At 35.3% G+C, this 12274-nt stretch overlaps 1 protein-coding gene across 7 annotated transcripts; it reads left to right on the forward strand.

Moving 5' to 3' along the window:
• Window positions 1–5851: 5851 nt before the first annotated feature.
• LOC132626523 (uncharacterized) lies at window positions 5852–9661 on the forward strand. 7 transcript variants are annotated; one of them, XR_009577370.1, is made up of 5 exons: window positions 5852–6044; window positions 6182–6343; window positions 6413–7827; window positions 8464–9517; window positions 9619–9661. XR_009577370.1 is itself a non-coding variant. In XM_060341434.1 (3 exons), the coding sequence occupies exons 2-3, from the start codon at window positions 6209–6211 to the stop codon at window positions 7706–7708; spliced, it is 1431 nt and encodes a 476-aa protein (XP_060197417.1). In that variant the 5' UTR covers window positions 5852–6044; window positions 6182–6208; the 3' UTR covers window positions 7709–8207. The 7 variants fall into 7 exon arrangements, 3 of the variants coding, with proteins under 3 accessions (XP_060197417.1, XP_060197419.1, XP_060197418.1); XR_009577369.1 differs by having other exon boundaries at window positions 8464–9645; XR_009577371.1 differs by having other exon boundaries at window positions 8815–9645.
• The last annotated feature ends 2613 nt before the right edge of the window (window positions 9662–12274 follow it).

The following is a 12274-nucleotide window of genomic DNA, read 5'->3' on the forward strand; positions in this document are numbered from 1 at the left end:
CTAAAATTTGACCTCAAATCCACCAAAACAACAACTTTGGATTATTATTTTTCGGGAATTTTGAATTTTCACATTTTTTTTCTTTCAAATATAAAGAACCTAGGATTGAGGATTGTAGAAACAACACTCTAGCCTAAGCTCTGATATCAAATGATACGATCCGGCTTGTGAAAAACACGAATTCAAACAACAAATTCACTGAAATAAAGATAAAGAAGAATCAAAAGATGTGAAGTGAAGAATTTGAGATGAGAAGAGAAATAATAGGAGCAAGACTCAATTAGTAAATGAATTATAGGTCAATATGGATATATGAAATCCAAACCCTCCTAATCGATTCCTACTAACGACCCTATACAATTTGAATTCAATTAAGAGTTAATCAAATGAACAACTCTAATATGAAATCAATGGAAAAAGAGTTCAATAGCCAACAATAGAATCCACCATGATTAACTATCACTAACACTAATCACTAGATTAGCACTACACTAATACTCTTTAAGAGTATTCATTTCAATATCATTGAAAACTAAAGAATGAAAATAGCCTAAGGCAAGCTTATATAGTTTTCCTTATTATAACAAAGACCCAAAAATGGCCTTTGCACAAATAACCCAACATGGACCCTTCTTCACTTGAATTACAATCTTAGCCTCAAATTTGCACTCCTTAGCCATGAACTTCACTTCTAGCCATGTTTGCACTACTAGCCACTTTGTGTGCTTTGGACTTCATCTTCAATTCCCTTCTAAGCAATCATCCACACCCTTGTGGCTTGCTCTTCAATGGCCTCCAAAGGCCCCTTCTTCCTCATCCAAGGGCACGTGGTATGAGAATGCACACCCAAAGCTCTAGCAGGGGTTTTGGCCTTCATAATTGTCCATGAGCTTTCTAGGATCATATCACTTTGCCCTTTGATGAGGGCTTGAAATTGGAATATCTCTCTGGTAAAGATCTTTTTATGATGTGGAATAACTTGAAAGATAGGTATGACCACTTGAAGATGGTCATTCTTCCACAAGCACGTTTTGATTAGATCTGAAGGAACCAATTGGTTCCGGACCATTTATGCCTCAAAGTTGTTCCTGAAGAACAATGTTGTTAAGAGGGATTATGATGTTAATTTCATATCCCTTAATGGCTAAATGAGAGTTTGCAAGAAATATGTGGTCACCGGAAGTGACAATATTTCTTATGCCTTGTTGTGGCTAATATGCCACTAATTACCTGGAGAGATAATATTTACATAGGCTTGTTGTGATTACAACTGATGATGTGTTAGAGGACAATTCCCTACATCATATATATGCCTCGATTTTCTCCTGAAGTAGCAATATCTTGAAAGAGGTTCTAAGCTATCACGATTTGATATGCTTAAGGCACGTTCAGATGATTGTGTTCCATTCCTGAAGAATGAGAACTTTTGATAAAAGCTATAAACATGGATCCATTCCCTGAAATGAATGTGATAATAATAAAGCTTATCAATACTGATGTGCAATTGGTTGTGAAGATATCATAACCCACCTCCAGAAGAGGTAGAATATGTAAAAAGAAATATTCTGAATATTTTATGCTTTACTCGTGAAATAGTAAGGCTTTAAAATTTACTCCTGAAGTAGTAAATACTCTGCAGTTTACTTCGAAGTAGTAAAACTTGCAGCTTACTCCCCAAAGTAGTAAGACTCTAAATTCTACTCCCTAAGTACAAGAACTCTTGAAATCTACTCCTGAAGTAGTAGATATTTGAAATTGAAGTCTCTTAAAGAGGTTATATATGATAACACCATTTATCCTAGATCGTAATTGTTAATATCGGAAAATAAATTATAGTACACCTGAAGCTTACTAGCGAGAAAAATGGTTATCACTACAAATGATTGGAAGATTGAATATCTCCAAGTTATTACGGGTAAGAAATACGTATATGATACGTTAACTGAACATGATGGGATCACATGTCACAATAAATCAAAAGTTTATGACATAAAATCTCATGCAATAGTAAACCAGAAGTTTACTAAAATAAATAGCACTCGTCATGGTAAACTTCAAGTTTACGGGTACAGATAATTTTATCAGTTGACAAGACCATTTTGGTCGTCCTGATCTAAATCTGATGTGCTAATTGAGTAGTCAAAATATATTAAAGAACTAGAAGATTCTTCAAGAATTTGTTTATGTTGCTTGTTCTCATGATAAGTTGATTACACCAACTAATGTTGGGACCGAATCCCTGAACTTCTGCAAAATATAAAAGGTGAATGTGGGCCCCTTCACTTGCAATAAGATGTCTTAAATAGATGCATCTATGAGACGGTCACATGTAAGTTTATTGTCAACTAGCAGTTTGACATTTACGAAGTTGCTTGCTTAAAATAATTGAGTTGGAAGCATAATTTCTAGAATATGTAATCAAGACAATTCATCTTGATAATGTTGCTTTATATTTAAGCTAGTTTGGCATTGGATGCCTCCATAATATAGCTAAATCATTGCTTATGAGAACAGAGCTTCAGATGTTGGTTTGAAATATGATATATTGCATACAACGGCATTTGTATACTTCAGACCAATAAATTATGATAAATTCTCCCCTCATAATTGGTTCAAGGTCAGGAACCAAATATTCCCATCTTATAGCTTTTGATGTGCGGTATATGATTAATGGATATACCATGATGCACACAGATGAATTTCCCAAAGAAAATGGGGATATGTGTTAGTTTTTCTAACATAAGGGGGAGATAATATGCAGCTAAGAAATATGTTGTGAATTATCATCAGTATGATCCTCAGATAATTCAAGTCAAATGCTGGAAGCATTTGCTGACCCAACTATTTCATATTTCATTTGCAAATTGTTCCTCCCTTAAGAACAGAGTCTACAGCATGCATAGAGCATGGTAGACTAATCGATTCCAAATGTAATAATCCTTGAAAAGAGGGAGGAGCAAAATGATCTTAATAAGGAGGCAATGTGCTCTTGAAGAGCCTACGACATAACACTTCATGAAATCTTATAGGAGATTCAGGTACCTGAAAATAATGAAGTGATGAGATCTTAGTAAGTTATGTTGAATTGCGAACCGATACAAAATGATATCTTGTCGACGATATCTTTTATACAATATGGCACGCAATATTGTATAAGATTGTGAGTATTTGAGTTCTACGTCTCTTAAAGCATATTGGCGTAGAAATGATTACCATGTGATATGATACATCTTGGTAAACGTAAACTTTATTGGACCTGCAGTCCAGACATTATAAGTTCTTGGGGAACTTGTTCATAATCCTTATATGGATTAAATCAGGTAAGATGAATGTGATTTAATCACCTTAGTGAATGTTCATTGACGAAGGAAACAAAGATGACTCTATTTGCCCTTGCCTCTATATTCATTGACGAAAGGAACAAAGATGACTCTGTTTGCCCTTGTCTCTTTATGATAATCAGAATCTTTCATATTATTGTGCAAGTTGATTACTTGAATATTATTAGAGCTCTTGAAGAGTTTCAAAAGCAGTAAATTGTCTACTAAAAGAAGTTGAAATGAAAATTTAAATTAGTCCTAAAGTACCATATAATTGTGCAATTGATGCATTTATTTATCTTGCCATAACTATAAGCATGATAAAATTTCTCTCCTACATAGAGATATTGAGATAAGGTCATTTTCATGCTGCAAATGAAAATTCTGACATGAATGTGTTTATCATAACAAATATTATCAAGTGTTTTGGATATACACGGCATTCATCTGATCGGTATATGAGTTCGATCCAGATATATTATCTTAACCATGTTATTTTACATGACAATCAAATCATAGAAAGATAACAACAGTTTATAAAGCAAGTCAAGAATGTACTTAGCCTAATTGTAATAATATTATATGGCGGGAATGAAGATGCAGATGATCAACCGCTCATCAAATTATCATTTGACAGATCTGATCGCAAATGCTCTGCCAAACTCAAGATATGATAAGTTGGTATACAGGATCGAAGTATATCATCTTCAAGAATTATGTGTTACTTTAATCAGAGGGAGTAAAATACGCGCTATACTCTTTTTTTCTTAACTGAGGTTTTGTTCCATTTGGGTTTTCTTGATAAGGTTTTTAATGAGGCAGCTAGCAATGCGTATTACTAGATACATGTACTATTTTTCCTTCACTAGAATTTTTTTCTACTGGGGTTTTTCCTAGTAAGGTTTTAACGAGACACATTAACTATTAATGAACATCTAAGGGGGAGTGTTATAAATACACCGTATTATGAATGTTCATTCAAATACACGATTTCCTGGATAAGCTTGCAATTGGATAAACTTGCAATCAAGCAGACAGCTTGCAAGTAGCTCATGTAGGCAGGTTGCAAACAACTCCCTGAAAAGCTTTGCAGCAGCTTTCTCAGGCTTGTAATCAAGCAAACAGCTTGTGAGTAGCTCAAGCAGGTAGTTTGTCAGCAGCTTCTGAAAGCCTCGTAGCTGCTTCTTTTCTTATATAAATAGGAAGTCAATTTAGTTCATTTGCACATATCAATTGAAAGAGAAAAACATCTCTCTCCCCCCAATTTCTTTGGCTATTTCTTGTTGTCGTGTACTTTTAATATTAGTTTATAACAGGAGGTCTATTGTAATTTAAAATTGGGAAAAGGGTCAAATATACCCCTCTACTTTAGTTTAATGGTTAAATATACCATCCGTTAGTCAAAGTAGATAAATGTACCCCTTCCGTTAAGAAATTAAACAAATATACCCCTCAATTGACAAAATCCCCAATTTCACCATTAATTACCCGATTTAACTTTAAAAAACTCATGCCCAACCTGCTCTAACTCGCAAATTAAATTCTTTCCACCCAAATATACCCACGACCACTACAACCGACCTAACACAACAATCACCACCACTACCACTGAATGTGTAAAATGAGAACAGTCATTTGTTTGAGAGTTGAATTAAAATACATTCAAAATAGAGTTATTCTCCTTTAAAATCTAAAAAGAATGTATAGAAACCCAGTCACAATAAAGAAGAAAGAATCTATCAACCCCAAATTGACGAAATCGAATTGTATGAAATTCTTCTGTAATATTCTCCTTTCTCTTTCTTTTACCATTTTTTGTTTTTTCTTTAATCTTTTTATTTCTTTTTTCATTTTGTACTTCCTTGTCTGTTTTCAGGAAAAACGTCAGGACATCTTTTTATTTTTTCTTTAAATTTTCAATAACTAAGGTCTAAGGTGGATAAAAAAAGAGAATAAAGGAAAAATAGTGGTAAAGAAGCTTACCATTGTTGCCGGAACTGTTTAGGGGGTAAGGGGGAGTGTTAAACAGTGGTGGCGGTGGTGGTGGAAGCGGTGGTGGTTGTAGTGTTGGGTCGGTTGTAGTGGTGGTGGGTATATTTGGGTGAAAAGAATTTAATTTGCGGGTCGGGGCTGGTCGGGCATGGGTTTTTTAAAGTTAAATCGGGTAATTAATGGCGGAATTAGGGATTTTGTTAACTGAGGGGTATATTTGTCTGCTTTCTTAACGGAAGGGGTATATTTATTTACTTTGACTAATAAGAGATATATTTACTTTGACTAACGGAGGGTATAATTAACCATTAAACTAAAGTAGAGATATTTGATCCTTTTCCCTTTAAAATTTCACAATGGCTGGTATTCGTAATTTAATCAACATACTAAGGGCGGTCACTTTCTCAAAACCTAATCCTCGTCAAAGACCCGCATCCCACGCGTACACCACGTGTCACTTATCCACCTTCCATTATCATTAGAAAAAGATCTCAGCCATTAATCATTTCCTCATCCCCTATATAAACACCACCCTCCTTATTCGTCACCATAAATTCAAAGCTCACGGAAAATACCAATCGAGAATTAAAGAGAGAGAATCAAAGAATAAATAAATAAAAATATTATCAAAATATTAACCTCAATTCAGGCAAAAGAGTCAGATTCCAAAACATTGTTTGTTCTTCGTTCAATTAGGTTCCGATTGTTCTATTCACAAATCTAGAAAAATCTGTAATTTTCTTTTTAACTTTTTAATTTCTTTGTGAGTTCTTTCTATTTTTAGGTTTGATTAATCGTCAATTTTAAAGTGTTACTGTCTAAAGTTTCAATATAGATTTGTGATTTTGATTACTTAACTTTTTGATTAGGGTATTTGGTGGTTTTGTTTTGGAGTAATGAACGAGCAAGGGAAAAAAATGATGAATCAACAACAACAAAGGATGAGTATGAGTCAACAAAACCAAATGATAAGTATGAGTCAACAACCACCTCAGATCTTGAATCCACAGCTTCAACAGCAACAACAGCAGGTAGAGAATAATTAATTCAACTTTAATTCTATGTATAATTTTATTGAGCCGCCCTTGACGATGCAACAGCTTGCTCCACAGATGATGAATCGGAGCTACCGGATGTGGCCGCAGCCGCCTTTGCCTCCTCCGCCTCAAAACACTAACCCTAATTTGAAGCAATTTGTTACTGGAAAGCAGCATCCGAAACCCTTAGGTCCTCGAAACAATTGGAAGGGTAAAAAGGTAAATAAGAGGAATGAGATTGGAACTAGTGGTAGTAGTACTACTGTTGGAGGATATAAGCCGCCTACGTTAAACGATTTGCAACAGCAAAACAGATTAAAGGCTCGGAGGTTTTTCCCTAAGAAGAAATATTATCATCATAATAATAATAATAATAACAGGACTGCACCCTATGCGCCTCGGAACACGTCTTCGTATATCATTAGGGCGAAAAAGAGTGGTGGGATTGCGTCATTGGTGTCGCCGGGCCCTGTTACTCCGTCTGTGCTGCCTACGCCAATGTTTTCTCCGTCAAGGGAAGTGTTAGTAGATATGGCTAAAGAGGAGTGGGGGGTTGATGGGTATGGATCGATGAATGGGTTGATTAGACTGAGGTCGCCGGGAGGAAATGAGGATGAGGAAGAAGAGGATGGAGGATCGAGTGAGAGTGACGTGGAGGAACACGTGGAGGTGGAGAGGCGGTTGGATCATGATTTGAGTAGGTTTGAGATGATTTACCCAAATTATAGTAGCGGGATGGAATATAACAATGTGTTGGGTAACCGTGTGGATGATCAGGATACACATATTGCTCAATTGGAGGAGGAGAACTTGATTTTGAAGGATAGATTGTTCTTGATGGAGAGGGAGTTGGGTGATTTGAGGAGGAGGTTGCATGGTCTCGAGAGGCGGGGTCATGGTTATGATGAGATGAATGAGGAGGTAGTGGAGAATGAGTCTGAGAGCGAGAGTGAGAGTCATGGGGACGGTCATTCTTTGGAGGATAACAACGTTGAGCTCGAAGGTGTTGGGAATGTAAGAGGAAAGGAAGAGAATAGGATTGAGGATGATGCAGAGTTTGTAGAAAATGAAGAGATAGTTGGAAAAGAAGGTGAACAGGTTAATGCTAGTGGTATTGATGAAGCTGTTGAAAAGCAATCAAATGAAGTCAGAAAAGAAGATGAAGAAGTTGATGGAAATGCTATGGATGAAGTCCTTAAAAAGGAAATCGTTGCTGATGTTGGAAGCAAGAGTGAACTGAACGACGATGCAGATGGGAAAACTGGGAATGAGGTTCAGTTTACTGAATTGAACAAGAACACCGAAAACAGGGTTCAGGCATCAGATAATGCAAGTGTTGAAGATGTTACTATGGAGTAGACTTCTAGAGTGGACGCTGATGCGATTTCCAAGACAAAGAAAGAGGATGAAGTGCCAGGACATGAATGATCAGGGAAGAGCATTTGCAATGGTAACTTGTCTAAGTTTCCCTCGTCAATGTAAGTCTCTTCTCTTGAGATGTTGTCATGTTAACTTGTGTGATTTTTTGTCACCATTCTGGGTGTACCTATTCTGCAGTACATAGTGTTTAGCGTTCTTTTGACAGTGGAAAAGATAATCAAATCTGCCTGTTGTGTTTTCGACCTTATAAAGTGTTAATGTAGTATTCTTCTTTAGATGTTTTGAACCTTTTTCTTTTCTTTTTGTTAATCTTTAGCTTTTGGCAGATATTTGTAAGAGGGAAACCTAGGTGTTTAGATATGTTAGAAGTAGTGTTCCGTCTGACAGAAAGACAGCTATGTAATAATCTTTTTTTTTTTTAAATTGGATTTGGCGTTTTTCATATAAATAATGTCATGTGCTCTTATCGGTTTAACTTGTCATTTAGCATATGGTTGTTCCCCTTGGCATATAGATTGCATGTGGTGCACCCATGTGATTGGTATTTGTTTTATGGACATGCTTCCTTGTTGCCATCTAAATGTTGGCTGGTGATAGCTTTTATCTAATTGCCCTTTGAGTGGTCTATTTTCTTAGCCTTAGGGCAATCAACTTGCTTGCTTCCATGAAGTTGTTTAGAGCATACATTCTGTCCTGACAAGGGATAATTTAAGCTTTTGTTTTTTTTGTGTTAGCAAACAAATGGATGATTCGACTACAGGGCATAATTTGGTATACCTCAGCTCTCTAAACTGTAAACCTTCAACCAGATTTTATTAAATAGTACCATATAATAGAGCATCCGGGAATGTTAATGCGTAAGTTGGAATTCTTGGTTATCAACTCTAGCTGGAGGTTAGGTGTTACTGTTTATTCTTTCTTTTTTCTTTTTTCTTTTTTCTTTTAAATCTTTTTGGGATATGCACGAATCTGCTATTAATATTCAGTGGTATTACTCTTTTTAAAAGAAAATGACCATTTGCTTGCTAGCAAATAAGTTCTTTACTGTTTGTTTCATCTATATAGTTGACCACTGACTTCTGCAGCTGAAAGAGACGGAAGATTTGAGAACTTCCACGCTCTGGTGCGTTCTTGCATCAATGTGTGGTGATGGCTTATTCTTATTAGCCTCCAATTAATGTCTGGTTCTCTTTGTACATCGCCAACACTACCCAACCAGTCAGCGGTGTGGTACAAAGGTTTTGATATAGTTCAGCTTTAATTAGATCTCCTTGTCTCCTCGTGACTGTCAATATTATTTGTTTCTAAATGTTGCAACCACTTTCACTTGTTGGGATAGTATCACCTTTCATGATTTCGTTCCTCCATAAGTATAACTGTTAGCTGCTGTGATTATCATGAGGTGAGCAGGATGCTTCCTTATTATTCCTCCATTTATTTTCATCTATATATAGGATCAGTTGGTTGCCCGTCAACCCCTGACAAGCGCCAACAAGTACGCTCCTCTTTGCTGACGCGAATGCCTAATCTCTTGATTGGGACCAACCCCTCATTGAGATGTTTCTTTATTCTTTAGTTTCTCTTGGCTCGTTCTTTCGTTTGAGTAATAAAGATTAACTCTGTGATCTATTATGTTTTATCTAATGGCAGTAGAGGTGATGCCCTATTGCTGGTGACAGAAAAGCAGGGGCGGTGGTGATGTTATTTGTCCTCTGCTGCATTTGTTGAGTTTGCTACAGAACATGCATGTCACTATAATTGTGAAGATCTAACACTGTTTAGTGTACAGTATGTATTGATGCTGCTAAGTTGTTTAGTGGTGTCATTTTTTTTATTTGCGTTTGTTGCAGTAGGATATTTGGTTCATTTTATGATTCATTTCTTTTCAGGTGCTTCATCTGCTTTAATCCTTGTTATATTGGACTTTGATCACCTGCTTTTCTTTCGATTTTGTGTCTGATTAAGAAGTATAACGTGCTGTAGGCTGGTACGTACACACTGTTTTTGAGTGTTTCAATCTTTTTATCTTTATCAAAAGGGGGAAAAAAAAAAGGAACAGGAAAGTAGTTTTCAATCTGGAGATGTTGCTAATTTGATGGCCTTCTAATATTAGCTGTTGTTTATCCTGGATTTTGCGGCACTCCACTTCGAGATAGATTTTCTGCTTTGACCAGGATCTGTCTCTTAACTACTTGCGTTTCGTCTAAGCTCTGCTTCTCTTGCATATGTGATATGTTTTACAGTCCGGCTCCTTTCCTCTTGTTGACAAGGAAATAAGATCTCTTGGCTTCTTATTATTTGAATAGAAGAAAATGACATTTTTAGGTCTCGTGTTTTTTTTCTCAGATTTCTTATGTGTAAAAATTGAAGATTTCTTGCAAAAGGGTCATAAAAATTTAAAAAAAAGTTTGTAAAGGATCAAATAATCATTTCTCTCTTTGGAGTTTTGCCACATTTCATCTAGTTTACTGGGTTCAAATTCTATTTTAAGGGTACTTTTTAGAGGTGTTTTTAATACATATCAGGTTTAAGTTAAAGCTATTGAACCCTGTAGCTCCGGATCGTTCATTTAGGGTTTTTTTTTGGGGGGGGGGGTCAAAAAGATTATCTAGTTATCAAATTGAGAATTTTTTTTGACCATGTTAATTGTAATGTGATCAGATTTCAATACTTATTTAGTAGTTACTTTGGAAAAATTAATTATTTTTGTCAAAAAATTAGTATTTTCTTAAAGTGGGTAAATAACTAAACACTCTTTTTGATCCAGAGGAGTACTTAATAAACCCGTCTAGAGGGCAACTTCAATCACAATATCTGGATTAACAATGTTTGCCGATGAAATTAAGCGGGTAGAAATCTCGATTTTGTGTTTTCCTGATAGAAATATTGGTTGTCTAGTTAAATAAAAGAAAGCATGGTTTATGTTGTGGTAGATAAGCTTTCTACAATAAAGTACGTACACATTCCTTTGTCAAAAAAAAAAAAAATGTTGAAAAGAATAAAGCAAACGTGATCGGCGGGATAAACTTGTGGGGTACATCCTGCGAAAACCTTTTTTCCAATTTGTGTTCGTATGTGTAGAGTGGAAGGAAATAGGAACCAAAAAAAAAAAAAGGGAAAGAACAAAATTGGCGACGAATTCGTGTTATTTGGCCGCTAAAACCTTTTCCTTGGTGCAACAAATATCCTTTTTTGAGTATCTATAACAAATTACTCTTTAGGTTTCAATTTTTTTTGTTTGGTTTTAATTTAACACGAAATTTTAAAAAGTAAAGAAGAATTTTGAATTTTTATTACTTAAAGATAAGAAGAATGTACTAAAATGTCTTTTAATTTTGTGATCTGAAACATGTAATGTGAAAAGTTTGGAATTAAGGAGTTGCAAAAAAAAAAAAAACGCAAAAACATTCTTTTTAAAATAGATTAAAAAAAACAAATAAATTGAAATGGAGGGAGTATATCACTGATGTACCAGCCCCTCAGAGAGATTATCCTCATGTTTTTCTTTAAATGTGCTACAGCCCGTTTGAATTAGCTTATAAGTTACTTATAAGTTGTTTTTAATTTTTTTTTAGTATTTGGCTGATTAGCTTATAAGCATTTTATATTAAAATAAGTCCTAAAAAATAATTGGGCTCACTTGACTTAGGTTATGTAAAACAGCTTATAAGCTACTTTTTTTTAAGTCCATCCAAACAGGTTGCTAGAATTGCCTTTTCTCTTTTCAACGTGGAATCCCTTGTTGCTTTGCCCTTTGACTCGTGCGTGGATCCCGATATCAGCAACCCTTCACATTGTCCTTACCTTTGAATTCCCTCTTTATATGTTCTGGCTTTTCATCTCTGGTCTGTGAGCTCTTAAACCAAAAAAAAAAAAAAAAAGCTTTCTTCGATCACACTGCTTCACATACCATAAAAGAATTGGCCACTTTTAGATCAAAAAGAATAAAGGATACTATACTTATTTTTGAACCCCCTTAAAAAGCCCGCGGTCATTCACTGGCTTTGTATAGGCTTACTCTTTTGCTAGTGTTTAGAAAGCACCAAAATACAAGTTTGGTATGCCAAACTTCATAACTTGTATTCTTATATTATCAACGAAAAGCCAGTTCAAGAAGAAAAAGAAAAAAAAAAGTGGAATCAAAATTTAATATCCATGTGTATTTTAAAGACTATAGATAGATAGATAGCGTAAATTTTGTGATGAAATGAGTTTATATGAACCCTCTTGACACCATGTAGGTCTGCCCCTAATTTATGAAATCATCGCAGTTGTTCCAACTATAAAAAAAGATGAAAAAACAACTCACGTTGGTCAAGACCAATCAGCCATATTATTCCATTGAGTGATCGAGAGGCGGGGAATCATACACTTTGTAAAAAAATATTATTTTTTTTATAATTGATCAATCAATCCTCGTAGATCAATGAAGCACAGTTTAGAACTTGATCAATCTTGTCTCTATATTTTTCTCTACTTCAATATTAGACTTCTATTTGTAGCGAGATTCAGACCCTTACGTACGTCTAACCCACACCACGTGTT

This window comes from Lycium barbarum, chromosome 2, assembly GCF_019175385.1.
Source record: "Lycium barbarum isolate Lr01 chromosome 2, ASM1917538v2, whole genome shotgun sequence".
NCBI lineage: Eukaryota > Viridiplantae > Streptophyta > Magnoliopsida > Solanales > Solanaceae > Lycium > Lycium barbarum.

Bases quoted from the DNA above. Each gene is read 5' to 3' on its own strand.
- LOC132626523 (XM_060341434.1), top strand. From the start codon at position 6,209: ATGAACGAGCAAGGGAAAAAAATGATGAATCAACAACAACAAAGGATG. The intron at 6,344-6,412 runs GTAGAGAATAAT...ACGATGCAACAG, and splicing joins TTCAACAGCAACAACAGCAG to CTTGCTCCACAGATGATGAA.